This window comes from Dasypus novemcinctus, chromosome 16 (assembly GCF_030445035.2).
Source record: "Dasypus novemcinctus isolate mDasNov1 chromosome 16, mDasNov1.1.hap2, whole genome shotgun sequence".
In the NCBI taxonomy this organism is placed as follows: Eukaryota; Metazoa; Chordata; class Mammalia; order Cingulata; family Dasypodidae; genus Dasypus; species Dasypus novemcinctus.
This window is the reverse complement of record NC_080688.1, coordinates 37,198,160-37,224,408: the sequence shown is the minus strand read 5'-3', so window position 1 is coordinate 37,224,408 and position 26,249 is coordinate 37,198,160. Positions and strand designations below refer to the sequence as shown.

General features: G+C 41.9%; 1 protein-coding gene and 1 pseudogene across 2 annotated transcripts in view; both read left to right on the top strand.

Moving 5' to 3' along the window:
* Nucleotides 1-26,249, top strand: part of ABHD3 (abhydrolase domain containing 3, phospholipase) — a 113,248-nt gene that overhangs the window by 29,803 nt on the left and 57,196 nt on the right. For both annotated transcript variants that reach the window (XM_058277532.1, XM_058277533.2), the window contains one exon: nt 23,891-23,943. In XM_058277532.1, coding sequence (XP_058133515.1) covers nt 23,891-23,943 — 53 coding nt within the window. The remainder of the gene's footprint in view (nt 1-23,890; nt 23,944-26,249) is intronic.
* LOC111765742 (small nucleolar RNA U13) lies at nt 21,750-21,846 on the top strand (annotated as a pseudogene).

Here is a 26,249-nt window from a genome sequence, read left to right as displayed (position 1 = left end):
CTAAGTCTATAAATTATATTGTGAATAAAATTATATTTCTAATAAATTTCCTATAATATTGAAAATAATACTAAATTCTAAAAGATAATTTCAAATAAAATTTTAGAAAAAAATTTTAAATTTAACTATTTCAAAACAAATTGTATTTATTTTGTATTATCATAAAAAAACAAATTTCAAAATAACAATTTATTGGATGATGAGATTTAAGAGATTACTGTAGGTATAAACAAGATAGCCAGGGAAAACACAATAGAAATACTGAGAACAAACCAATTTAATCTCTAAATATAGAATATTTGCACCCTAAATTCACTACCTTAGAAAATTCTAGAAAGCATATGAATACACAAGTGACATTCCATTATCTGTCAGAGCAATAACATCATCACACATCATGTAGTTTCTGGAAACTTCTATTGCACAGTTGTGAAAGAATGAGAGAGAAGAAAGAAAAAAAAAATCTTAGTATTATTATGAAACAGTTGTTACCAGTGAACTCCTTGAAAGGGTCTCAGGGACTTCCAGAGATCCCTGGACCATACTTTAAGAACCTCTGTTTGGGGAAGTGGATTTTGCCCAGTGGTTAGTGCGTCCATCTACCACATGGGAGGTCCGCGGTTCAAACTCCGGGCCTCCTTGACCCTTATGGAGCTGGCCCATGTGCAGTGCTGATGCGCACGGGGAGTGCCCTGCCACACAGGGGTGTACCACATGCAAGGAGCGTGCCCCATAAGGAGAGCCGCCCCGTGCGAAAAAAAGTGCAGCCTGCCTAAGAATGGCTCTGCCCACACGGAGAGCTGACGCAACAAGATGGCACAACAAAAAGAAACACAGATTCCAGTGCCGCTGACAACAACAGAGGCAGACAAAGAAGACGACGCAGCAAATAGACACAGCGAACAGACAACTGAGGTGGGGGGGAAGGGGAGAGAAATAAATAAATAAAATAAACCTTTAAAAAAAAAAAAAAGAACCTCTGTTTGGTGTGCAAATGTGTCTTAAGTGGTTGAACTCCCGCTTCTCACATGGGGGGGTCCCACGTTTAGTTCCCAATGCCTTTGTCTGTTACTCTGTTCACAACATAATAGTCTGTTGTAATTACCGCTCATTCCTTCAAACTTTGTTTCAGTAGTTATCTCAATCCAGCTAAGGGGTCACAAGTAATGCTTCTGGTAACTGTTTTAACGCTACATACCATGGACTCTCACATTTTTCAAGTGGTTACAGGGGTTGTGGCAGTTTGATTTTTTTTTTTTTAAGATTTATTTCTTTCTCTCCCCTTCCCCCCCCCCCACCCCGGTTGTCTGTTCTCTGTGCCTATTTGCTACGTTGTCTTTGTCCACTTCTGTTGTTGTCAGCGGCATGGGAATCTGTGTTTCTTTTTGTTGCGTCATCTTGTTGTGTCAGCTTTCTGTGTGTGCAGCACCATTCCTGGGCAAGCTGCACTTTCTTTCGCGCTGGGCGGCTCTCCTTACGGGGGGCACTCCTTGCGCGTGGGGCTCCCCTACGCGGGGGACACCCCTGTGTGGCAGGGCACTCCTTGCACGCATCAGCACTGCGCGTGGGCCAGCTCCACACGGGTCAAGGAGGCCCGGGGTTTGAACCATGGACCTCCCATGTGGTAGACGGACGCCCTAACCACTGGGCCAAGTCTGCCGCCCCCCTGATATTATTTATGAATTCCAAAAAGAGATATTGATTATGTTTGTAAACTGATCTGTTCCTCTGGGCATGATACCCTTTGACTGATTTAAATTCAGAGGCTTTACGTTTCATTGACTGAATCAAGATTAGGGCTTCGATTTGACTATGTCATTAGGGCGTGCAGAGTTGAGACCCAGCCCCCTTGGTGGGCTATGTAAATGGATAGTCAAGAAGGCGGAACAAGTTTAACAGATACACAGAAAAAGACATGGCAGAGGAGAGAACTTAGTTTTGACCCTGGCACCTTGGGGAGAGATGAGCTATTCGCCTGATCATTTACATCTGACCTTGTGAAGAAAACAGAGCAACTGAGCCCTATGCCAGCCTACCGCCAAGATCAGAAGAAGCTGGGACCACAGAGCCTTAAGAGGAAGAGGAAGGCTGAACCCTAGCAGACGTCACCCGCCATCTTGCTTCAACACGTGCCAACAGATCCTGGGTGAGGAAGTACTTCTTATGGTACTTTGAGTTGGACTCTTTAGGGCCTTATAACTGTAAGCTCCTACCCCAAATAAATACCCTTTATAAAAGCCAACAGATTTCTGGTACTTTGCATCAGTACCCCTTTCTCTGACTAATACAGGGATTATCACAAGCCAAGATTTTCATCTTTGGAAGGCTTGGTGTAGCAGAAGTCATTGGGCTGCTACTGGATGACTCATTTCAAGGGCACATATCTGTAGCTGGAATCAAAGGTAGCTGCTGCTGATGTTACTGCCACAACTGCCTCTCACAAATCCAGTGATTAGAGTCTGGAAAGTTGAGTTTGTCTGTCTCAAAATCGCATATCCCTCCAACTTTGCTTATCATTAGCAATAGCAGCTGCAAGATAACCTCTGCCATACTTCAGCCTTTCCTATTTCAGGCAAGTCCATCTCTCTGGGAGAACTGGTGTAAATCTATATTCCTAGCTACAAGCAAGTCTGAGAAATATAGACTTTTAGCTGTCCAGTCTCTCCAGAAAAAAAGAGAGTGGGAAAGTGTCTGAAAAGGCACTCCAAAATATCTAACATGTAGATCAAAGTTTTAAAAAAGCAGCAACATGGATTTATTGGATTTCCACTTCCAGCCACAATGGAGTAGCAGGGAAAACAGATTTATCCTCCAACCTGACTTAAGGAAAAACACTTTTTAAAAAACTTAAGGTAACCTTTTAAAAATTTTAAAGTCTTAACTTATAAAATCATAAAATATATAAATCATTTTTTAAAATCAATCCTGGTAGGCAGGCCATGAAGGACAGTGACGCCTGAGAGAAGGCAAAGAAATTAAATGAGCCCTGTGATTGCCAAGCTTATTGCTGTGAGAGCATTGAAGGAAGCAATGTATCCCACCATAAAAACCACTTTTCCCAAAGTGCAATAGAGGTGTGTAGACAACTGCTATACAGAGAGCTAAAAGCAGGTCATTGAGTGGGGCATCTGAGAAAACTCCTGCTAGCTCCAACTAACCGGAGCTTTTTTGCTCCTTTCCTTTTCTCTTCTGCCTGCCTACGATATTGTTTAAATGACTGAGGGAAGCATACAAGCAACCACAAAAGCCATATGCTAAGTAATCATCGTATAGTAGGAAGAAGCATCTTGGGACACTGATCATATCCTTGAGCTGCTGATAAAACTCGATTGCCTGCCCTCAGACTTTCTGTCACTTGAAAGAAAAATAGAGCCTTCTCTTGTGTAAGTCGTGTGTAATTCCTTTCTGATATACCATTCTTTCAAGATATTTGGCTGTGAAATGGGGGACAGATAGGACATGGGATTAAGGGATAATTCTCTAAGCTAGAAAAGAACTGAACTTGTTGAATTGCTGATATGAAGAGGCAGGAGTGTGCGTATGTGTGTGTGATTGTGTGTGTGAGAAAGAGAAGTTGAAGGCACCAGAGACAGGAAATGACTTATAGGTTATGTATTCGTTTTCTCTTGTTACCTAAATGACCACAACCATAGTGACTTAAATCAACACATATTTACTATCTCTCAGTTTCTGTGGGTCAGACTTGGGACAGTTTGAAGCTTTTTGTGGATTCTGGAAAAGACCATGTTTTTAAAGCTAATCCAATTCCCATGGGCATGGGACCCTTCGACTGAATTGGAGCCTCTGAGTGGATCACTTCATGAGGTGTAACCCAGGGTGAGTCTCGGTCCTCTTCCTGGAGTCCATTAAAAACAGAGGACTGAAAGCAGAGACACACAGGACAATAAGGAGCAGAGACGCTGAAAGAAGGCCACCTGGAATCAGCAGCGCACAGAGGCATGGAAAGAGGCCCCCGAGAGGCTAGGCCTGAAGAGACAAGGTCCAGAGGAGAAGGGAGAGAGGAGCAGACCAGCATTGCACTGGATCTCCCATGGCTGCAGCTACAAGAAAAGGCATCTTTAGATGATGCCACCTTGTGCCTGACCGCCCACAAGCACAACTTGCTGAGACAGCGTCTCTCTATGCTGCTTTGATTTGTATACTTTCACAGCCTCAGAACCCTAAGCTTTTAACCTAATAAACTCGCATTATAAAAGCCAGTACATTTCTGGAATATCGCTTGGGCAGCATTCAGCAAACTAAGACAGGACTCCAGGCACAGCCTGCCTGGGTCCTTTGCTCAGGGTCTCACAAGGCTGCAGTTGAAGGTGTTGGCCAGAGCTGCAGTCCCATCAGAGGCTCCTCTTCCAAACTCACAGGGTTGTTTGCAGAATTCATTTTCTTGCAGCTGTAGAACTCATGGAGGTTTGCTTCTTCAAGGCCTGCAGAAGAAAGAATCAATAACTTCTCCCATCTCTGGCCTCCAGATTCTCTTTTAAAAGATCTTTTAATTGTCCTCTTGATTAACTCAAAGGCAACTGTTAAGGGAACTCAATTACATCTGTAAAATCTCATCACCTTTGCCATATAATGTAACATGATCATGGGAGTGAGATCCTGTCATATTCACAGGTCCCACCCACACTCAAGGGGGAGAGATATACAAGCATCTGTTTACAAGGGGGAAGGAAATTTAGAATTCTGTCGCCTTGGGCTGTCATCTTTGAAGGACGTTTTCCTCCATCTGTGCTTTGGGTATCATCCCCTCCTACCTCCTCAAGGAGCATATCTCATCAGTCACACAGAAGTGTACCCAAGTAAGTTTGGAGGCTTAGAAACCAGGACACACTATTCTTTTTTTTTTTTTTTTTAAGATTTATTTATTTAATTCCCGCCCCTCCCCTGCTTGTCTGTTCTCTGTGTCTTTTTGCTGCGTCTTGTTTCTTTGTCCGCTTCTGTTGTCATCAGCAGCACGGGAAGTGTGGGCGGCGCCATTCCTGGGCAGGCTGCACTTTCTTTCGCGCTGGGCGGCTCTCCTTACGGGGCGCACTCCTTGCGCGTGGGGCTCCCCTACGCGGGGGACACCCCTGCTTGGCAGGGCACTCCTTGCGCGCATCAGCACTGCGCATGGGCCAGCTCCACACAGGTCAAGGAGGCCCGGGGTTTGAACCATGGACCTCCCATGTGGTAGACGGACGCCCTAACCACTGGGCCAAGTCCGTTTCCCATCTTTTTTCCATTTTTTTAAAAACTGAAATGAATTTGCCTTTCTTAAGGACTGGTTTTAGCACATTCTGGCAGTGTTTCATTTGGCCACTCGGCACTGGTCTACTATGGGTACATTTACTTGTAAATAAGGTATTTGGGAATTTACTAGTCATGGCGTTTTCAGAAGATGTCAAGGTGGCCAAAAATATTCATCTTTTCAAAGACATGTGACCAGAAAGCTGCATCTTTACATGAAGAGGAAATATAAAGGGGAATTATACCAAACTTCTGCTGAGATGACTTTTATCTCAACTATTGCAATTAGAACACATGTGATAGTTTCTCCTTCCTTCCTTGCTCCATCCTTCTTTTTTCTTCTTCTTCTTTTTTTTTTTTTTTACACAAGGATTGCATTTGGCTTTCCCTAGGAAAGGAGGAATAGGAAGCATTAACTTTGTTCCTCCATTTGGGTTATAGTCTCTAAATGAATCCTTGTCACAGTAAAGATATTCCCAAATGACTCCAGTTACCTTGGAGGAAGCAGGGCTAATTTATCTCCCTATTATGGTTACTATTTGGCTGCCATACTCTGAATCTAATAAACACAAATTGACCCCGTGGGAAGGTCTAAGCAGATTTTTCTCAGGACTCCAGTGGTAAGTCTAAAGGGTACAGACTGGGAGGGAGAGAAGGACACTTAGAAAAGTATCCACCCTCTTGACCACTTCATAAACCAAGAAATTCAGCTGACCTTCACAGACCCCTCACATATGTATCCCTCCTTTCCCACAGCACTTCTTTCTGCTTGTTACTCAAGACCTTCCTTATTTTAACTCCCTCTGTCATGTTGAAGTTCCAGTCTTAGTTGTTAGGATACACTTCTCCCTCAAAAGAAAACCATCAGTGGGAAATAAGATTGTTAGCACTACGATTAAGGCTTTGTTAGCATCAGAGATAGGTGGTGCAATGGTTAGGACTAGGATTGATGTAACAATAAATATTAGATCTGAGGAGGCTGGGGTCCCAGTGGTTCTTTAATGAAGAACTTTATTGCATCTGCAATTTCTTATAGAACTACAAGGTTTAATATTTTCAATTGAATGTAACAAAATAAATTTTGTTTCAAGTCTGGGTCTTATGACTTTCAGTTCTGGCATGCTCTGTAGGTATAAACCATTCTGTCACTCTGCCTGATTGCTGTTGCTGCTTTGCCATAGATTTGTGTAAGGGTAAGGATATGGGGTATATTTCTATTCCAGATAGAAATTTGCTTTATCCAGAAATTAAAGATAAAAGGAAAAAATAACTGAAGCATTGCTAACTAATAGGTTTGATTACCTCTTAAAAACTCTCAGGTACGGGAAGCAGATTTGGCCCAACAGATAGGGCGTCCACCTACCACATGCGAGGTCCAAGGCTCAAACCCAGAGCCTCCTGATCTGTGTGGTGAAGCTGGCCCACGCGCAGTGCTGATGAGCGCAAGGAGTGCCGTGCCACGCAGGGGTGTCCCCCAAGTAGGGGAGCCCTGCAAGAAAGGAGTGCGCCCTGTAAAGAGAGCCGCCCAGCACAAAAAAAAATGCAGCCTGCCTGGGAATGGCACCACACACATGGAGAGCTGACATAGCAAGATGAGCAACAAAAAACGAGACACAGATTCTGGGTGCTGCTGACAAGAATACAAGTGGGCACAGAAGAACACACAGGGACACAGCGAATGGACACATGAACAGACAACTGGGGAGGGGTAGAAATAAATAAAAAATAAATCTTAAAAAACAAACAAACTCTCAGGTAGACCACCTAAGAATTGTACTCTGAACCCACGCTCAGCTTAATAAATATACAGATGGATAAATACAGAAACAATTAAGATATGTATATATACATGGGTTAGTATACATTCATATATTTCCTTGCTCTGTCAGCTGAGAGGACCTAAAAGCAGACACATCAATAGCGGTAAGCATGCTCTGCACCCAAATCTTGGTGTTTAAATACCATGCTACAGTCAAAGGAGCCAGGACTCTTGAAGAAATGCCTGCTTCTAGGACTGAGACAGGAAATAGGAGATGACCCTAAATCTTGGTGTAGTACCAGAAAGTATGGGCTCAAACATAAAAGGGGAGTGAAATACCTAGCAGACTCACTGAAACAGCTTGGAAAAGGATTTAGGGTTGAGGACACCAGGGGAAGGCTGGACACTGTCCAGAGGAGAGAGGGACAAAGGAGGGGACTCTCGACAGCAGAGCTGTGAGTTGAAACCAGCAGCTGCTGCTGCCAACACCATGCCCCACACTAAGACACTTTAGAACACTCACGCCTCTGGGGCTGTGGCTACAGAGGGTTCTCCAGGGACCCACCATCCCAGGAGAGGGGAGAGAAAGGGACACAAATTTGTTCTGCTGTGTCCCCCCAGCCTTTCCAGGCTGGGTGGGACTGCACCATTTTTTGCCCCTGGGCTCGAGAAATAAGATCCTCTCAACTCCCTCACATCTAGACAGGTTTGATTGTTCAGGATGCACCTCCCCAGGAAAGGGGAAAGAGAGGGACTCAGCCTAAGGCTGACTCAGCCTCTGACCCACAAATTAGATCTGGTGTGTTCCATGAGCCCTTCTGGGTGGGTGAGGTCCCATCATTATTTACATTGGGAGACTACAAGTGGCTAAAGAGATAACACCTTCCCATCTCTTTCTCTACTAACTGGGACTGACTGTTGAGGACTCAGAGGGGAGTGGAAATATTTCCTACCCTGAAAAAGGGAGGGGCCTGCCAGAGAAGTCTGGAGAACTGTCTCTGAGGGAGTCTGAATGACAAGGCTCTTAGCCTCCAGGCAAGAGCCTCTATCACATTGATCTCATCTGTGTTGCAATAAACCCACTCCAACCAGGCATTGAACAGGGAGGGCTGCCAAAGAGTGCCATCTGCTGGCAGACTAAGGAAGTGCATGTGAGAAAATTAAAAGTAAGAGAGACTTTTTTCCAGCCTTTACAGCCTCTTCCCCCAAGACCCTAGGAAACAGGACTATATCCAATTACTGGGTCCAGAGCCCAGGTTTGGGAAACAGGGACAATCCTAATATCTGAGATGAACTAAGAATAAAAGAGCAGCAGTAACACACAGCCTCCCACCACTAAAACCCTACAAAAGAGAAAGAATTTGACATCTGAGTAAACTACATCCTAATCAGGTGCCTAGACATTGGCAAATAATTACAACCCAAACTAAGAATATAGAAGACATGGCCCAAGAAAAGGAATATATCACAGCCGCAGAAGAGATGTAGGATTTGAGAGAACTACTTAACAGGATGCACACAAATTTCCAAAATCAAATTAATTAGTTGAAAGACAATATGGCTAAAAAGATAAACAACATCAAGAAGACACTGAACAAACACAAAGAAGAATTTGAAATCGTTAATAGAAAAGTAACAGGAAGCAGATTTGACCCAATGGATGGGGTGTCCACCTACCATATGGGAAGTCCAGGGTTCAAACCCAGAGCCTCCTGACCTGTGTGATGAGCTGGCCCACGCACAGTACTGATGCGCTCAAGGAGTGCCATGCCACACAGGGGTGTCCTCTGCATAGGGGAGCCCCACGCGCAACAAGTGTGCCCCATAAAGAGAGCCTCCCAGCGCGAAAAAAGTGCAGCCTGCCCAGGACTGGCACTGCACACAGAGAGCTGACACAACAAGATGACGCGACAAAAAAAGAAACACTGATTCCCAGTGCTGCTGATAAGGATAGAAGCGGTCACAGAAGAACACACAGCAAATGGACACAAAGAGCAGACAACTGGGGGGGGGGGGCAGAGGAAGAGAACTAAATAGTAAATAAATCTTTTTAAAAAAAGAAAAGAAAAGTAACAGAGCTCATGGGAATGAAAAGACAGAGTATTTGAGATAAAAAACACAATAGAGACAATACAACAGCAGACTCAAATGACAGAAGAAAGAATAAATGATACAGAAGTGAGAACAGCTGAAATTAAAAGAACAGAGAGATAAAAGAATGGAAAAAATTGAGCACGGCCCAGGGACTTGAATGACAACACAAAATTCTACAACATACATGTCCTTAAAATTTCAGAAGGAGAGAAGAAGGGAAAAGGGGCAGGAAGAGTATTTGAGGAAATAATAGCAGAAAATTTCCCAACTCTCATGAAAGAAATGAACTTACATGTCCAAGAAGTATGGCATACCCCAATCAGAATAAATGTGAATAGACCTACTGTAAGACACATACTACTCAGAATGACAAATGTCAAAGATAAAGAGAAAAACCTGAGGGCAACAAGGGAGAAACAAAGCATCACACACAAGGGACTCCCAGTAAGACTTAGTGCAGATTTCTCATCAGAAACCATGGAGGCAGGAAGATAGTGGTATGATACAATTAAGATATTGAAAGAGAAAAACTGCCAGCTGAGAATATTTTATCCAGCAAAAATATTCATAAACAAACAGAAAGTAAGAAAGTTCTTAAACAAGAATCCACCTTTGCAGGAAGTATTAAAGGAAGCCTTAGAACCTTAAAGAAAAAAGACAGAAGAGAGAGGCCTGGAGGAGAGTATAGAAGAAAGGATAGCAGAAAGGATAACCAAAAGAGTAACAGGATAGAGAAAAATATGATATGGTGTAGGAAAACCAAACGATAAAATGGTAGAAGTAAATAATGCATTTACAGTAATACCATTGAATGTGAGTGGATTAAACTCACCAGTCAAAAGATACAGACTGACAGAATGGATAAAAAACATGAACCATCCATAAGCTGCTTACAAGAGATTCACCTTAGACCCAGGGATACAAATCGGCTGAAAGTGAAAGGTCAGGAAAAGATACTTCACACAAATAGTAACCGAAAAAGAGCAGGGGTACCTATACCTATATCAGACAAAACAGACTTTTAATGTGAAAGAGTTATAAGAGACTTAGAAGACCATTATACATTAATAAAAGGGACAATTCACCAGGAAGATATAACAGTCATATGTTATGACATATAACCAGGGTGCCCCAAAATACTTGAGACAAACTCTGGCAAAACTGAAGAGATGAAGACATCTCTGCAATAATTGTTGGAGACTTTAATACCCCACTCACATCATTAGATAGAACAACTAGACAGAAGATCAACAAGGAAACAGAATTTGAACAATATGATAAATGAGTTAGACCTAACAGACATATACGGAACATTGCATCCAAACTCAACAGGATATACATTCTTCTCAAGTGCCCAAGGATTTTTCTCCAGGATAGATCTCACGTTAGGGCATAATGCAGCTCTCAATAAATATAAAAAGTCTGAAATTATACAAAGTACCTTCTCAGATCATACTAGAATGAAACTGGAAATCAATAATAGACAGGGAAAAGGTAAATTGCAAATGTGTAGAGGCTAAACAACACACTCCTAAATAATCAGTAGGTCAAAGAAGAAATTGCAAGTGAAATTTATAAATATATTAAGACAAATGAAAACGAGAACACGGTGTATCAAAACTTATGGGATACAGCGAAGGCAGTCTTGAGAGGGAACTTTATCACTATAAACGCCTTAAAAGAGAAAGAGCTAAACTCAAAGATTAACTGAACAACTAGAAAAACTGGAAAAAGAACAGCAAACCAATCCCAAAGCAAGCAGAAGGAAAGAAATAATAAAAATTAGAACAGAAATAAGTGAAATTGAGAACAAAAACAATAGAGAAAATCAACAAAACCAAAAGCTGGTTCTTTGAAAAGATAAAATTGATAAACCACTAGTTAGACTAACAAAGAAAAAAAGAAAGAGCATGCAAATAAATACAATCAGAAATGAAATGGAGGAAGTTATGACTGACCCCACAGAAATAAGAAGGATCATAAGAGGTTATTATGAGAAATTGAATGCCAACAAACTAGACGACCTAGATGAAATGGACAAATTCCTAGAAATGCACAAACACTACAAGAAATAAAAAAAAAACTTAACAAATCAATCACATTTAAAGAGATTGAATCCATCATCAAATATTTCCCAAAAAAAGAAAAGTCCAGGACTGGATGGCTTCACAGGTGAATTCTACCAAGCATTTTGAAATGAATTAACAGCAATCCTGTTTAAACTCTTCCAAAAAATTGAAGAGGAGGGAGAATTACCCAACACATTTTACGAAACCAATATCACCCTAATACCAAAGCCATATAAAGATACTACAAGAAAAGAAAATCACAGACCAATCTTTTAATGAACATAGATGCAAAAATTCTCAACATCATACTTGCAAATCAAATCCAACAGCATATAAAAAAACCAAAAGCATATCATGACCAAGTAGGATTTAACCCTGGCATGCAAATCTGGTTCAACATAAGAAAATCAATCAATGTAGTACATCACACTAACAATCTGAAGAAAAAAAACACATGATCATCTCAATTGATGCAGAAAAGGCATTCAACAAAACCCAGCATCCTCTTTTAATGAAAAAAAAAAAAACTTCAAAAGATAAAAATAGAAGGAAAATTCCTCAATATGATAAAAGACGTATATGAAAAACCCACAACCAGCATTGTACTCAATGGAAAAATGTTCCCTCTAAGATCAGGAATTGTCACCATTGTTATTCAACATCGTACTAGAAGTTCTAGCTAGGGCAATTAGACAAGAAAAAACATTAAAGGCATCCAAATAGGAAAAGAGAAAGTAAAACTCTTAGTATTTGCAGATGACCTGATCCCATATTTAGAAATTTCTGAAATGTCTACCACAAAGCTACTCGAGCATTTAATAAATGAGTTAAGCAAAGTGGCAGGATACAAGATCAACACACAAAAAATCAGTAATGTTTTTGTAAGCTAGTATTAAACAATGTGAGGAGTAAATCAAGGGGAAAATTCTATTTACAATAGCAACAAAAAGGCTCAAATACCTAGGAATTTATTTAACCAAGGAAATCAAGACCTATATGCAGAAAACTACAAAACAATGCTAAAAGAAATCAATGGAGACCTAACAAATAGAAAGACATTCTGTGTTCATGGATTGGAAGACTAAATATCAAACGGATTTATAGATTCAATATAATACCAATCAAAATTCCAAAAGCCTACTTTACAGAATCAGAAAAGGTAATTACCAAATTCATTTGGAAGGGGAAGTGCACTGGAATAGTCAAAGCATTCTACAAAAGAAGAGCGATATGGGAGGAATATCACCGCCTGACCTTGAAACATATTACACAGCTATGGTGGTCAAAATAGCATGGTACTGGCAAGAAGATAGACACATCAATCAGTGGAATAAAATTGAGAGTCCAGAAATAAACCTCACCTATACAGTCAACTGGTTTTTGAAAACCCTACCATATCCATGTTAACGGCACAGAAGAGTCTCTTCAACAAATGGTGCTGGGAGAATTGGAGATATATGTAACTAAAAGAATGAAAGAGGACCCCTTTATCACTCCCTAAACATGAATAAACTCAAAATCAATCAGAGACATAAATATAAAAGCAAGGACCATAAAACTACGAGAAGAAAATATAAGGAAACATCTTCAAGACTTTGAAGTAGGTGGTGGTTTATTGGACCTTACACCAAAAACATGTGCAACAAAAGAAAAAATAGATAAATGGGACCTCCTCAAAATTAAACACTTTTGCACCTCACAGGACTTTGTAAAATGGGTGAAAAGGCAGACATCTCAATGGGGGAAAATATTTGGAAATCACATGTCCAATAAAGGTTTACTATCCAGGATATATAAGAGATGTTACAACTCAACAATAAAAAGACAAATACCCAATTTTAAAAATGGGCAAAAGACTTGATAGACATTTGTTGAAAGAAGATATACAAATGGAAAAAAAAAAAAACATGAAAAAATGTTGAGCATCTCTAATAATTAGGGAAATGTAAATCAAAACTACAATGACGGAAGCAGATTTGGCTCAACTGATAGAGCATCTGCCTACCACATTAGAGATCCAGGGTTCAAACCCAGGGCTTTCTGACCCATGTGGTGAGCTGGCCCACCCGCAGTGCTGATGCAAGCAAGGAGTGCCGTGCCACACAGGGGTGTCCCCGCGTAGGGGAGCCCCACGCGCAAGGAGTGTGCCCCGTAGGGAGAGCCACCCCACGTGAAAAAAAGCACAGTGGGGATGGGAAATTACTGGTATTGGGTGTGATGAAGGAGGCACAACGTTGTGAATATGATTAATTCCACTGAGTGGCAGGCTTAGGAGTACTTTAGATGGGAAAGTTTTTTTGTATAAATGTTTTCACAAAATTTTTTTTAAAAAGAATAGCTAATGGGACAATGACAATTATATGCAGTACATGATCCTGAACCAGACCTAATAATGGAGGAGGAAAAGGCCCAAAAGCACATTACTGGGACATATGAAAAAACTGGAATATAGACTGAAAGATTTATGTCAATGTTAAAGTTCTCGAACTTGGATAACTGTGTTCAAGGTGGTTACATAAGTGAATATCTTTGCTCTTAGGAAACGAACTTGGAAGTATTATGTGTTCCAGGAGTATGGTGTATACAAACTACTCTCATATATTTAGAAAACAGAAAGAGAATGACACAGCAAACGTGGCAAAAAGTTAAAATTGTTGGATCTGTGTATAGGGGGTATGTTGGAGTTTTCTGTATGGGTTTTGTATTACATTTGTAACGCCCTATAATTTTGAAATTATTTTATAAGAAAAAAATAGTTACACTCTAAAAGACCATTTTCCACCCCACCCCTCTTAGTTTCATTACAAAGTCTTTTTTTTTCAGATTTTTTTTTTTTTTAAATTTCTCTCCCCTTCCCCCCGCCCAGTTGTTCTGCTCTCTGTGTCCATTCACTGTGTGTTCTTCTGTGTCGGCTTGTATTCTTGTCAGTGGCACCAGGAATCTGTTTCTTTTTTGCTGCATCATCTTGCTGTGTCAGCTCTCCGTGTGTGTGGTGCCACCCTAGGCAGGCTGCACTTTTTTCGCATGGGGCAGCTCTCCTTATGGGGTGCACTCCTTGCGCGTGGGGCTTCCCTATGAGGGGGACACCCCTGTGTGGCTCGGCACTCCTTGTGCACATCAGCACTGCGCGTGGGCCAGTTCATCACATGGGTCAGGAGGCCCTGGGTTTGAACCCTGGACCTCCCATGTGGTAGGCGGACACTCCATCCGTTGAGCCAAATCTGCTTCCACATTACAAAGTCCTTGACAGTGAATAATGCCATACTCAATTGCCTCTGAGAGATTCCTGATTTCTCCCTTTATGACTTGGCATTCCTCCCAAGAAAATTCCCCTGACACCTACCTCCCTTGCTCTCCCCCTCAAAATTCTATCAGGCATTGTCAGTGGAACACTTTGAGTTCTCAGCTTCTAGGTTCTTGTCTATGTCACATAAAATAATTTAAGTACACACCACAGGGTAGGCAAGGGAGTAAAGAGTTTATTAAGAAAGAAGAAAACTAGAAAATGAGGTAAGCACACAACCTAAGACATGGGCTGTGGGTGTGCTACAGGGTAAGACACTCACGTGGGGCCCCAGGCTGGCCTTTTTAAAGCCTTTCCTCCTCCCCTGCCCTAATGGAGAGGGGCCCCAGTTGCTTGCTGTTCTGCTTGGTTTCCCCACCTGTTAGCTCTCAGGGTCAATAGGGAGGCCTGTTGTTTGGGGTCATCCAGGGCTTCCCCTTGACCCTGGAAAGAGTTCCAAATGGGACCTCAAGGCCAGAATCTCAGTGGGGTCTTTCCGGCTTTTTATTTAGTGGCAGGGGGTTTCCAGGTGGAGTCTCATGGCCATGTTCTCTGTCTGGATCCCAGCCACCTTCCCTCATTCCCTATACTAACCTGCCTCAACTTCCCCCTCAGAGAGCTTACAGCCTTATCCTTAAGGGGGAGCTGATGGGGGTGGTCATTCTGCTTCCTGCTGGTTAGGACAGCAGTCCCTGCCTGACAGGGTGTAAAACCCTCTGACTATTCTATTGAGGTTGAGAGAAGATGGGTCCAGCACCATAGCTGGAGCTGGATGAAATCCCCACATGACTAATACCTTGCTCTGGAAGGCAGTGATTCTGGAAAAAATAAACTTATTTAGAATTTTCAAAGATACATGGGCCCACTAAAAGGATAAAGAAGATGGTGGTAGCAGGCCCAGAAAGGAGGCCAGCCATGACTTACTGGACCTCAAGAGTAAGAAAGTCCAGGTGACTCCAGAGGCTGCATCCCCCCAAAGTTGATGGGAAATAACATTCTTCCTTGAGTATTTTATGCTGTCGGTTAACTCTAGGGAGAGATTGTGGTAGACCTTCTGGATTTCATATTAACTGCCAACCCCAGTTCCCATGGCAGTGGCTATGCCTAGGACAGCTCGAAGCATGAAGAGAGGCACTGCGCTAGACATAAAATCACTATACGCACTAGAGGCAACAAGACAAGCATACGGCAAGCAAAATAAAGACACTATTTAAGAAAGCCATTCCTTTACCTTGTAGGCACGTTTATTAATTATTTAGAAAATGAATTAAGTTTACCCAGACTCTTAACATGTTCAAGATCCCTCTGCATATGATCTAGAGTAGAAGAGATATTATCATATTCATCAGGTATATAGGTACAGTACTTAATACTAATCAATGCACAAGTTCCTCTTTGAGCTGTAGTTCATAGATCTAAGCTCCAAGTTTGCAATACCATGCATGTTGTCTCTCCGTGGGAGCAGGCTGTAATGCCAATTGTGTTTAAGTCTATTCAATCACTCTGATAATTATTGCTCCACTTGGAATGTCCTTCACACAGCCAGCCTGCTGCAGCATGGTTGGTCCTAGGGAGAGACTCCAGTGTTTCACTGGCCTGGAGGCAATGTCCACTGTAAATCTGGCCATATTAAGCCATCACTGGCTGCCACAGGAGTCTGAAACAGCAACATACTTTCCATCTACTTCAGGAGTATGTTCAAAGATGTGGTAGATACTTTTATTGTTTTATGGGTAGTAGAGACTGACTTCAGCAGTTTCGTATTATTAATGAATTCCCAAAAAAAAGATATTTCATTATGTTTGTAAACTGGTGGTTTCCTCTGGGTGTGATACACTTTGACTATATTAAAGTCAAAGGTTACATTTCCTCGATTAAATTAAGCTTGGGGCTTTGAGTCAGCCGTGTCAGTACGATGTTCAGTCCTCACCTGTTTGGTGCGCAGACTCTCACACAGAAAAAGACGTGGCAGAGAAAAAGACAAAGCTCATTAGACACGGCAGAGGCCCCAGGAAGAGAGATGAGCCTGATAGTTTACAGGTGACCTTGTGAAGAGAACAGTATGAGCCCAGAAAGAAATGAGCGCCAGGAAGAGAGATAAACCTTATGCCAGTTTACAGCTGAGATCAGAAGAAGCTGCACCCACAGCGCTTTAAGAGGGAAGAGGAATTCTGGACCTTTGCAGACACCATCTGCCATCTTGCTTCAACATGTGGCAACAGAGTTTGGCAAGGAAGTAACCTTGCATTGGAATCTTTAGGGTCTTGTGACTGTAAGCTAATATGCCAAATAAATACCCTTTATAAAAGCCAACAGATTTCTGGTACTTTGCATCAGCACCCCTTTTGGGTGACAAATACAACAACTTAGCCAATAACTCAAATGAAGAGGCACCATGCAGTGTACTGGTGCCTGGTTTGAATGCACAAGAGAGTCTATCTCTTTTAATTTTTTTACAATTTCTAAATACTTCCAATGCAGTTTATAACATATTAAATAAATTTGACTCTTTAGCACTTTACTTTTTACTTTTAGACCTTTATCATGATTACATTAATTAACAGGTATTTTACTTTAGCAGTACAGGAAAAAAATTACTTCTCCATTATTTTATGAAAACTGAATATTCCCACTAGAATCAAGATTCCAATTTAACATGCGCATTGATATGGCCTCTGACAGGTTTCCCTGTTACGAAGTTACTTGTTATCAATATCAGTTTAGGTTTCTATTTAATAAGGGCTTCCTGGAATTAGCCATTTAAATACTTCAGATTAGACGATGCTTTTACAAACTTCTAGTTAACCATAACCGCATAGACTGTTACTGTCATTCTCTTCTGTGGAAACTAGTCATTTCACTTTAAGACAGATCTATTTTTCATTAAACACAAACCTACAATTTTCATCATCTTAAAGATTTAATACACAAAATGCTAATTTATTTTATCAATATCCTATAAACCTAGGAATATTATATCCAAGCTGAATAAAATTGAAACAATTATAGTTTATGCATGGAATATTCTTTTTTTTTAAGATTTATTTACTTCTCATTTATTTCTAGCCCCCCCTTCCCCCCCATTGTCTGCTCTCTGTGTCCATTTGCTGTGTGTTCTTTTGTGACCACTTCTATTTTTATCACCGGGAATCTGTGTTTCTTTTTCTTGCATCATCTTGTTATGTCAGCTCTCTGTGTGTGCCACACCATTCTTGGACAGGCTGCACTCTTTTTCACGCTGGGCAGCTCTCCTTATAGGGTGCACTCCTTGCGCAAGGGGCTCCCCTATGCGGGGGACACCCTTGCATGGCACATCGGCACTGCACATGGGCCAGCTCCACATGGGTCAAGGAGGCCCGGGGTTTGAACTGTGGACCTCCTATGTGGTAGGCGGACACCCTATCCATTGGGCCAAGTCTGCTTCCCTAGAATATTCTTTTTCCTCCCTTCACAGGAATCTAAAATCTCTTCTTTAATAAAATTCTAAAATTGTGAATAACTTTAAAAGCATGTTCTGGAATATATTACAGTTGTTTTAATTTGTTTTAATCATAATTTAGAAAAGATCTTTCAATAGCTCTCAAGGACTTTTTCCTTTACTTACTGAAATTTGATGATTTATTAATTACTCTCATTTTAGGACTGCTAAGAGGTTTAAATTGGGGAATTACAGGACAAACTCTGACGTTTAATTCCCCAGCCTAGTAGATAAAAGTTTTAAGCTAAACTTATATTTCCCTATCTTGTCACACCTAGTCCTTCCCCTATGCCTCTTACAAAGAGAAGGCCGTGGGGGCTGGGCAGGTCAAAGAGCTCAGGAAAAACTTCTTCCCTTTCCCAATAGTTTCTATATTCAGATTTTTTCTATATGACCTTTCCATCCTGCTTAGCCTAATTTGGGCTCCAGGAATATTTATTTACATATATAAGGACATATTTAAATTTTAATACTTTGAATAGAGCTCTTTTAAGAATTTTCATTTAATTTGATATTTCTGTAACAGTTTGATATAGCTATGAATTCAAAAATAGATACTGGATTATATTTGTAATCTGGTCTATTATTGGGCATGATTGAGTTATGATTAGGGCTTTGATTGGGCCACATCATTAAGACGTTGGGTCTCCACCCCTTGGTGGGTAGGGACTCACAGATAAAAGGCATGGCAAAGGACAGAGTTGGAGCTTTTTTTTTTTAAAGATTTATTTATTTATTTATTTCTCTCCCCTTCCCCCCAACCCCAGTTGTCTATTCTCTGTGTCTTCTTCATTGTCCACTTCTGTTGTCAGCAGCACGGGAATCTGTGTTTCTTTTTGTTGCATCATCTTGGTGTGTCAGCTCTGTGTGTGTGTGGTGCCATTCCTAGGCAGGCTGCACGTTCTTTTGCGCTGGGCGGGCATCCTTATGGGGCACACTCCTTGTGCGTGTGGCTCCCCTATGTGGGGTACACCCCTGCGTGGCATGGCACTCCTTGCACATATCAGCACTGCACATGGGCCAGCTCCACACAGGTCAAGGAGGTCCAGGGTTTGAACCGCAGACCTCCCAAGTGGTAGACGGATGCCCTAACCACTGCCATTGCCAGAGTTGGAGCTTTTAATGCGAGGATTTTTGATGCTGGAGTTTGATGCTGAAGCCTTAAGCTGGAGCCCCAGGAAGTAAGCACACAGAGGAGAGAGAAGTAAGCCCCAGGAAGGGAGGAACCCAGGAAGCCTGAACCCTCGCAGACAATGACAGCCATCTTGATCCAATACGTGAAAATAGACTTTGGCAAGGGAAGTAACTATGCCTTTTGGCCTGGTATCTGTAAGCAAGTACCCCAAATAAATACCCTTTATGAAAACCAACCAATTTCTGGTATTTAGCATCAGCACCCCTTTGAGTGACTAATACACCATCCCAATGTATGAAAATATATACTGAACTAATAGACACAGAGTTAGACACAAACATACAACTCACTAATGTTACTTAGAATTTTCATTCTCTTATAAAATAAGTTTAACTGTAAAATGACATTTAAAAGATCTCTTTGAAGCCTCTTTCAGATTATGCTAATAATCACAGAAATGTGACCAAGCAGTTTTGCACATGAATTTTGTTCTTTAGTTATTGTCTTACAACCAAATTGTTATGAATGCTTTAAGATACAATCTATACTACTTTTCTTTACTTCAGAGCTTTGCTTATTTCCTATTTCAACATTGACAGTCCTTGGATGAGCAACACTAATTTTAGTATATATTCACTGAGGTCACTGAATGCTCAAGGAAAACTGATTCTTCTCATGACCTGCTGCTTACAGAATTCTTGACACCCAAAATGGAAGTTTCTCTAGCCTAGGAGATAAAATTTTTAGGCTAAATTTACATTTCCCTATCACGTCTTGGAGATAACAGAACTCTGGCAGCCACTGGACTGGAAGAGTTTACTAACTGGCCTAGATCTTGATTCCCCATTCACTCACAACAGAGGCTAGAGAGGTCCTGAGTGGCAGGTCAGTGATTCCCATTAAATTAGTCAGCCAAAGGGGTGCTGATGCAAAGCACCAGAGCTCTGTTGGCTTTTATAAAGGATATTTATTTGGGGTAGAACCTTAGTCATAAGGCCATAAAGCTTAGGTTAGTTCCCTCACCAAAGTCTGTTGCCGCATGTTGGGGCAAGATGGAGGGGAATGTCTGTGAGGGTCCAGCCTTCCTTCTCCCTCTTAAGGCTCCATGGTCCCAGCTTCTTCTGATCTCAGCTATAACCTGGCATAAGGCTCGTCTTTCTCCCTGGGGCTTGTTTCTTTCTGGGCTCAGCTGCTCTGCTCTCTCCACAAGGTCAGCTATAGACTATCAGGCTCATCTCTCTTCCCAGGGCCTCTGCCATGTCTCTGGAGCTGTCTCTATTCCTTTATGTTCTCTTTCTCCATGTATTTACTTCTGTGTGAGAGTCTGTTTTAGTCCCACCAAGGGGATGGGGACTTAAGCCTGCATGCCCTAATGACATGGTCAAATAAAAGTCCTAATCTTGATTTAATACAGTAGAAGTGAAACCTCTGAATCTAATGCAGTCCAATATGCCCATGGGAATAGACACAATCCAATACCTAATTTTGGAATTCATAAATAATATCAAAGTGCTACATCCATGTTAATCAAGAAATTAAGAGTCTTAGCTGCCATGTGACGGGTCACCCAAGGCTCCTCCTGGTTGATGGTTCATGTGTGGCTTCAGGTCCCTTCTCTCCTCCCCTGGGCAAGGCCCTGACAGTCCAGGTGCCAGCTTGCGGCCAGGTTCCTGCTGACATGGAGCCTGGATTCAGGTGGCCCTGAGGTGATGGTGACTTTAATGCAATAGTTAAAAGATGAATCTGTCCTGGACCCTATGCCCACTGTTCCTTACCTTCTCCATCTTGGTAGCATGGTCACAGTTGTTGAAAACTTAGAAAGCTCTTTCTAAAAGAGAGTTAATGGAAGTTTGTTGGCCCAGGGAAAGTTTTTCCAGCTTCCTGTGGTCATCCAAGGCAGACTAGCTAATAAAGTGAGTTCCTAGGAGAATCTCTCATTCTCTAGAATTAGCATCTACCAGAGGGTATTTTTATTGTCTCTACCAGCTTTCCCTGAAATAAAGTTGGCTTTCCGTCCTGCCTCTGTGTAAATTTCCTGAGCTTATAACTCACCAGTTTAGTAGTGCATTTCCTCATCCCTTTAAGGAGACCTGACCACATGGTCTCCTGCCCTCAGATCTATTTGTCCCCTTTTTCCCTCTTACACAGTTTTAACTGGAATTCAGGGTCCCACGCAGAGCCCACTCTTGGCCATATTGCAGCCATGTGGTTTGGCAGGAAAAGATTAGACTATTCCTTTTTAAACCCTCAGTAGGCAGGTTGTTCCAATTCCTGAGAAGACACCCCAATAGGGAGTCTGCTGGAATGCTGGAGAAGCTGCCCATTTTACTAGGGGAGGATGAACACATTCATCAGTCTGGGTGGCGTCGTACAGCTATACTTGACTGAATGGATTGCTCACCGAACTGGCATCCTGCAGGTTGGGAGCCCTGTTCACTATCCCCACATTCCAGGAATCAGGAGTCTGATGTCTCTTGAGTGTCCCCAGAACCTTAGAGGTCTTGGGAGATGTCCAAGTCTGGTTCCCAGACTGAAGTTTCCAAGCTGGGCTTTCCCACTAGGAAAAGGACTGGTTAGGGACCTTTCTTTTGGCCTACTCTTGCAGATGTCTTAGAAAGTGACTGTGAGAAAGAGCTCATTTTATGGCCACTGCCAGGGACTGAGTTTCACAGTTAAACTGAACATCGATCCTTTTGTGGTTTACAAGCGTGATGAATGGGTATTCATGCATTTGTGTGAGATGTGCCTCCCTTGTTACGACATTTGCACATTGCCTGTCTGAAGTGAGAGAAAGAAAAAGAACGTTGAGGCATGTTAAGAAGCTGAGACTGATCTGTGGCTTACAGGCAAGCAGCCTCAGAGGCCCCAGATGTAATGAATTTAATAGGAATCTCAGGGCCTCCCAGGAGCTGAGTAAGGAGCAAACCTCCAGGCATGGCCCAGGGTTGAGAGTCTTGGGGGCCTCACGAATAAAACAAAAGAAGGCACAGAGAGGCTTTAATTAAAAAGCCTAGACTTACCAGTCTTCATTGGGTGTTGGGGAGTGTAACTTGCCTCTTTGCCTCATGGCTGGCTCACCAAATATGTTAGCAGAATGCTCTGGGTTCTCTGGCCATGTTGTCTGCCAGATCCCAGCCTCATTCCCTATACTAACCTGCCTCAGCACCACTCCAGTCACACACACAAAAAGTATTAATAAAATCATTCTAGGGAATGGATGTGGCTCAAGCAGTTGAGTGCCCACAAACATACAATCTGTGATTAAAGTACTTTTGTGAATCCCAGAAAAGACAATGCTCTTAAACTAATCTATTCCTGTGGGTCTGAACCCTTTGATTTCATTAAGGGACTGTTTGATTAGAGCACTTCATTAGATCACTTTAAGGCCTTTGATTTGACTTGTGGCAGAAGCCCAGGATCTGCCAGTAGCCAATCTTGGTGAGACAGCATCTCTGATGATGCCTTGATTTGGACATTTTCACAGCCTCAGAATGGTAAGCTTTTATCCTAATAAATTTCCCATTATAAAAGTCAACCCATTTCTGATATTTTGCATCAGCAGCATTAGCAGGCAAAAACATAGTCAGAGTTCATATTTCCTTTATTGTCTCATATAAATTTTTTTAAGTCGTTTGGTTGAAATAGGACCCAAATATGCATCATAAATTGCATTGGCTCATCTCTCAATCTTTAGGTTCCCCTTATCTCTTTATTTTTTCCTTTGCAAATAATTTATTGAATAAATCATATTTATTTGATTAATAGAATTCCCCATATGCAGGTTTTTCTGAGAACATTTCCTGAGGCGTTGCTTCATATGTCCCAATGCCCCTTGTATTTCTATAAAATGTTAGTTATGAAGGAATCCCCACAGGGTTCCCTCTGGGTTCTTCCCCAGAGCAGATGAATTGAAGGCCACATGGGGATGGTCATGAGAGAAAGCAGGTCTATTAATGCTGGTAGAAGGACAGGAGACAGGTTTTCTCAAATCTGCCTTCTGGGAACAAAGGGAAATAGGGTATTTTATGGATTCAAATGGGAAGGTGAAGTGGTTATCATCATAATAGTAAGTGTGAACAAGAGTGAGCCTAGTTTGGTATAACCATAAACAAAGGTGAAGCTAGTTTAGAATGACCATCACAATAGCAGGTATGGACAAGGGTGGGGATAGTCTAGAGTAAGCACAAACAGGAGTGAGTCCAGGTTAGAATAATCATCACAATAGCAAGTCTTAGTCAAAAATGACCCTGTGGGAAAGCGGCTGTGGCTCAATCAGCTGGGCTCCCGCCTACCATATGGGAGGGCCTGGGTTTGCATCCCAGGGCCTCCTTGTGAAGGCAGGCTCGCCTGCACACTGTGGAGAGCTGCCGGCCTAGGTGCTGCGGAGGGCCAGCTCAGCAAGGTGACGCAAAAAAAAGGGAGACAAGCAAAAACGCAGAAGAACATGCAGAGAATGGACACAGAGAGCAGAGAGCAAGCAAGTTGCAAGGGGGTGTGTGTAAATAAATAAATAAAATGCAGATGCAGAAGAAGGCACAGTGCATGGACGCAGAAAGCAGACAGCAAGCAAAAAAAAAAAAGCTGCAAGAGGCGGGGATAAAAAAAAAATGACCCTATGCAAGGGTGAACTCAGTCTATCCAGTTTCAGCAATTTCGGGTATCAACTTTTAGCTGTTCTACAACATTGAAAAAATCTATATAGTGTTTTGACAATCATCGTTATCTGTTAATTCCCAATTCTAAGTTAGTTTCAGGCTTCATTCTCTCTTCAAAACAAGCTGAGCACTTTTGTTTATCAACTAAGCAACTAAAATGATTTTAACTTCAGGTTTTGGAGAATGGGACCGCCCCAGTCAAGACCTGGTGTTTGCAGAAACCAAGGTAGGGCTCGATTTAAATTGCTGTGGTTAAAGTTAAGTTAAAGACTTAAAGGTTAGAGTTAAAGACTTGATCAAATTCAAGTTCAGTTTTTTGGCAAGAATAGTTTATAGGTGATATTGTGTACTTCTTATATTATCCTTTTAGGATGCACTTAACGTCTGGGTGCTGTAGTTTTTTTGTTTGTTTGTATGTTTGTTTTGATGTTAAGATTAATCAGGACTTTTCAACCAGACCCATCCATTACAAATGTCCCCATTAGCTTTTACAGCATAAATAACTGTTAATGTTAATTGCCTAAAACTATTATTTAATTAAAGGTTACAAAATAGTGATATTCTACTTCTACCCTACCTTCTTCATTTTATTAGCTGGAATTCTTAGTAGAACTTCTCCTCAGAACAATTTGATTATTGTTACGTATTGAATTGTGTCCCCCAAAAAGATACGTTGAAATATTTTGATGATGTTCTTTCATAATCTATAACAAATGTTCCAACACAATGCAAGGTGTTGGTGGAGGAATGATATATAGGAATTCCACACATTATGTATGATTTTTTAAAAAATTTTCTTTATTTGTAGTATTTTTTCCTTTAAGATTTATTTATTTCTCCCCGCCGCCCCCCACCGTTGTCTGCTCTCCATTTGCTATGTGTTTTTCTGTGTCTGCTGCATCTCTTATTGTCTCTTCTCTATGTCTCTTTTTGTTGTGTCATCTTGCTATTCTAGCTCTCCGTGCAGGCCACTACTCTGTGCAGGTCAGCATTCTTGCGTCAGTTGGCTTTCCTGTGCGGGCCAGCACTCCACACAGGCCAGCACGCCATGTGGGCTAGTACTCCGCATGGGCCAGCACTCCGCTCAGGCCAGCTTGCCATGCAGGCCAGCTTGCCTTCACCAGGAGGCCCCAGAAATTGAACCCTGGACCTCCTATATGGTAGACAGGAACCCAATCGCTTGAGCCACATCTGCTTCCCTGCATGATTGTTTTGTAAGCTTACAACTTCTCTATAAAAAATACATATTAAAAAAAGATGTGTTAAATTTCAAATCCCCAATACCTCAGAATGTGATTTTATTTGGAAATAGGGCCACTGCAGACGGAATTAGGCAAGTTAAAATGAGTTCATGCTGGAGTAGCGGGGGACCTTAAACCAATATGACTGGTGACCTTACAAGAAGAGGAAATCTGGATACAGAGGGAAGAATACCATGTGACAACTGAGGCAGAAGAATACCAGGGATTGCCAGCAGACCCCCACTAGAAGCCAAAAGAGGCATGAAATATTCTGCAAAGAAAACATGGTCCTGTCCACATCTTGACTTCAGACTTCCAGTCTTCCAGAATTAAGAAGCAATAAATTTCCGTTGTTTTCAGCCACCCAGTTTGTGGTACTTTGTTATGGCAGCTCTAGGAAACGAAGACAGTTATCTTAAGAAACAGTTGGTGGAAGTAGATGTGGCTCAAGCAATTGGGCTCCTGTCTACCATATAGGAGGTCCAGAGTTCGATACTCAGGACCTCCTGGTGAAGGCAAGTTGGCCTGTGTGGCGAGTTGGCCCATGCGGAGAGCTGGCCTGTGCAGGAGTGCTGCCCCACATAGGAGTGCTGGCCCATGCGGAGAGCTGGCACAGCAAGATGACACAACAAAAAGAGACACAGAGGAGAGACAAAAAGAGATGCAGCAGACCAGGGAGCTGAGGTGGTGTAAGAGAATGATCACCTCTCTCCACTCTGGAAGGTCCCAGGATCGGTTCCCAGAGCCGCCTAATGAGAATACAAGCAGACACAGAAGAGCACACAGTGAATGGACACAGAGAGCAGACAATGGAGGGGAGCAGGGAGAGAGAGAGAAATAAATAAACAAATCTTAAAAAAAAAAAAAGAAACGGTAGAGAGCGGATGTGGCTCACGTGGTTGAGTGCCTGCTTCCACACGGGAGGTACTGGGTTTGGGCCCTGGTGCCTCTTAAAAAACAACAACAACAACCAAGAAAATGAGCAAACAAATGAAAAAACCAACCCAGAGAAGCCAATGTGGCTCAGTTATTGAGTGCTGACTTCCTACATATGAGGTCCCCGGCCCAGTACCTCAAAAAAAAAAAAGATAGCCTGAATATATTCAGTCAGACTGCATGAGATCTAAACTTCTTAAATATTACTTTCAGAAAGCCTTGAGAGTGTTATCGAATTGAAAAAATAAAGTGGTTTTAATTAACTTTAAAAAAAGAAACCATTGGTACAGGAATGGCAGGAAATGCTGGCTGCTTTCCCTTTATTCAGTACTTTTCAGACTAATGGATATGTGCC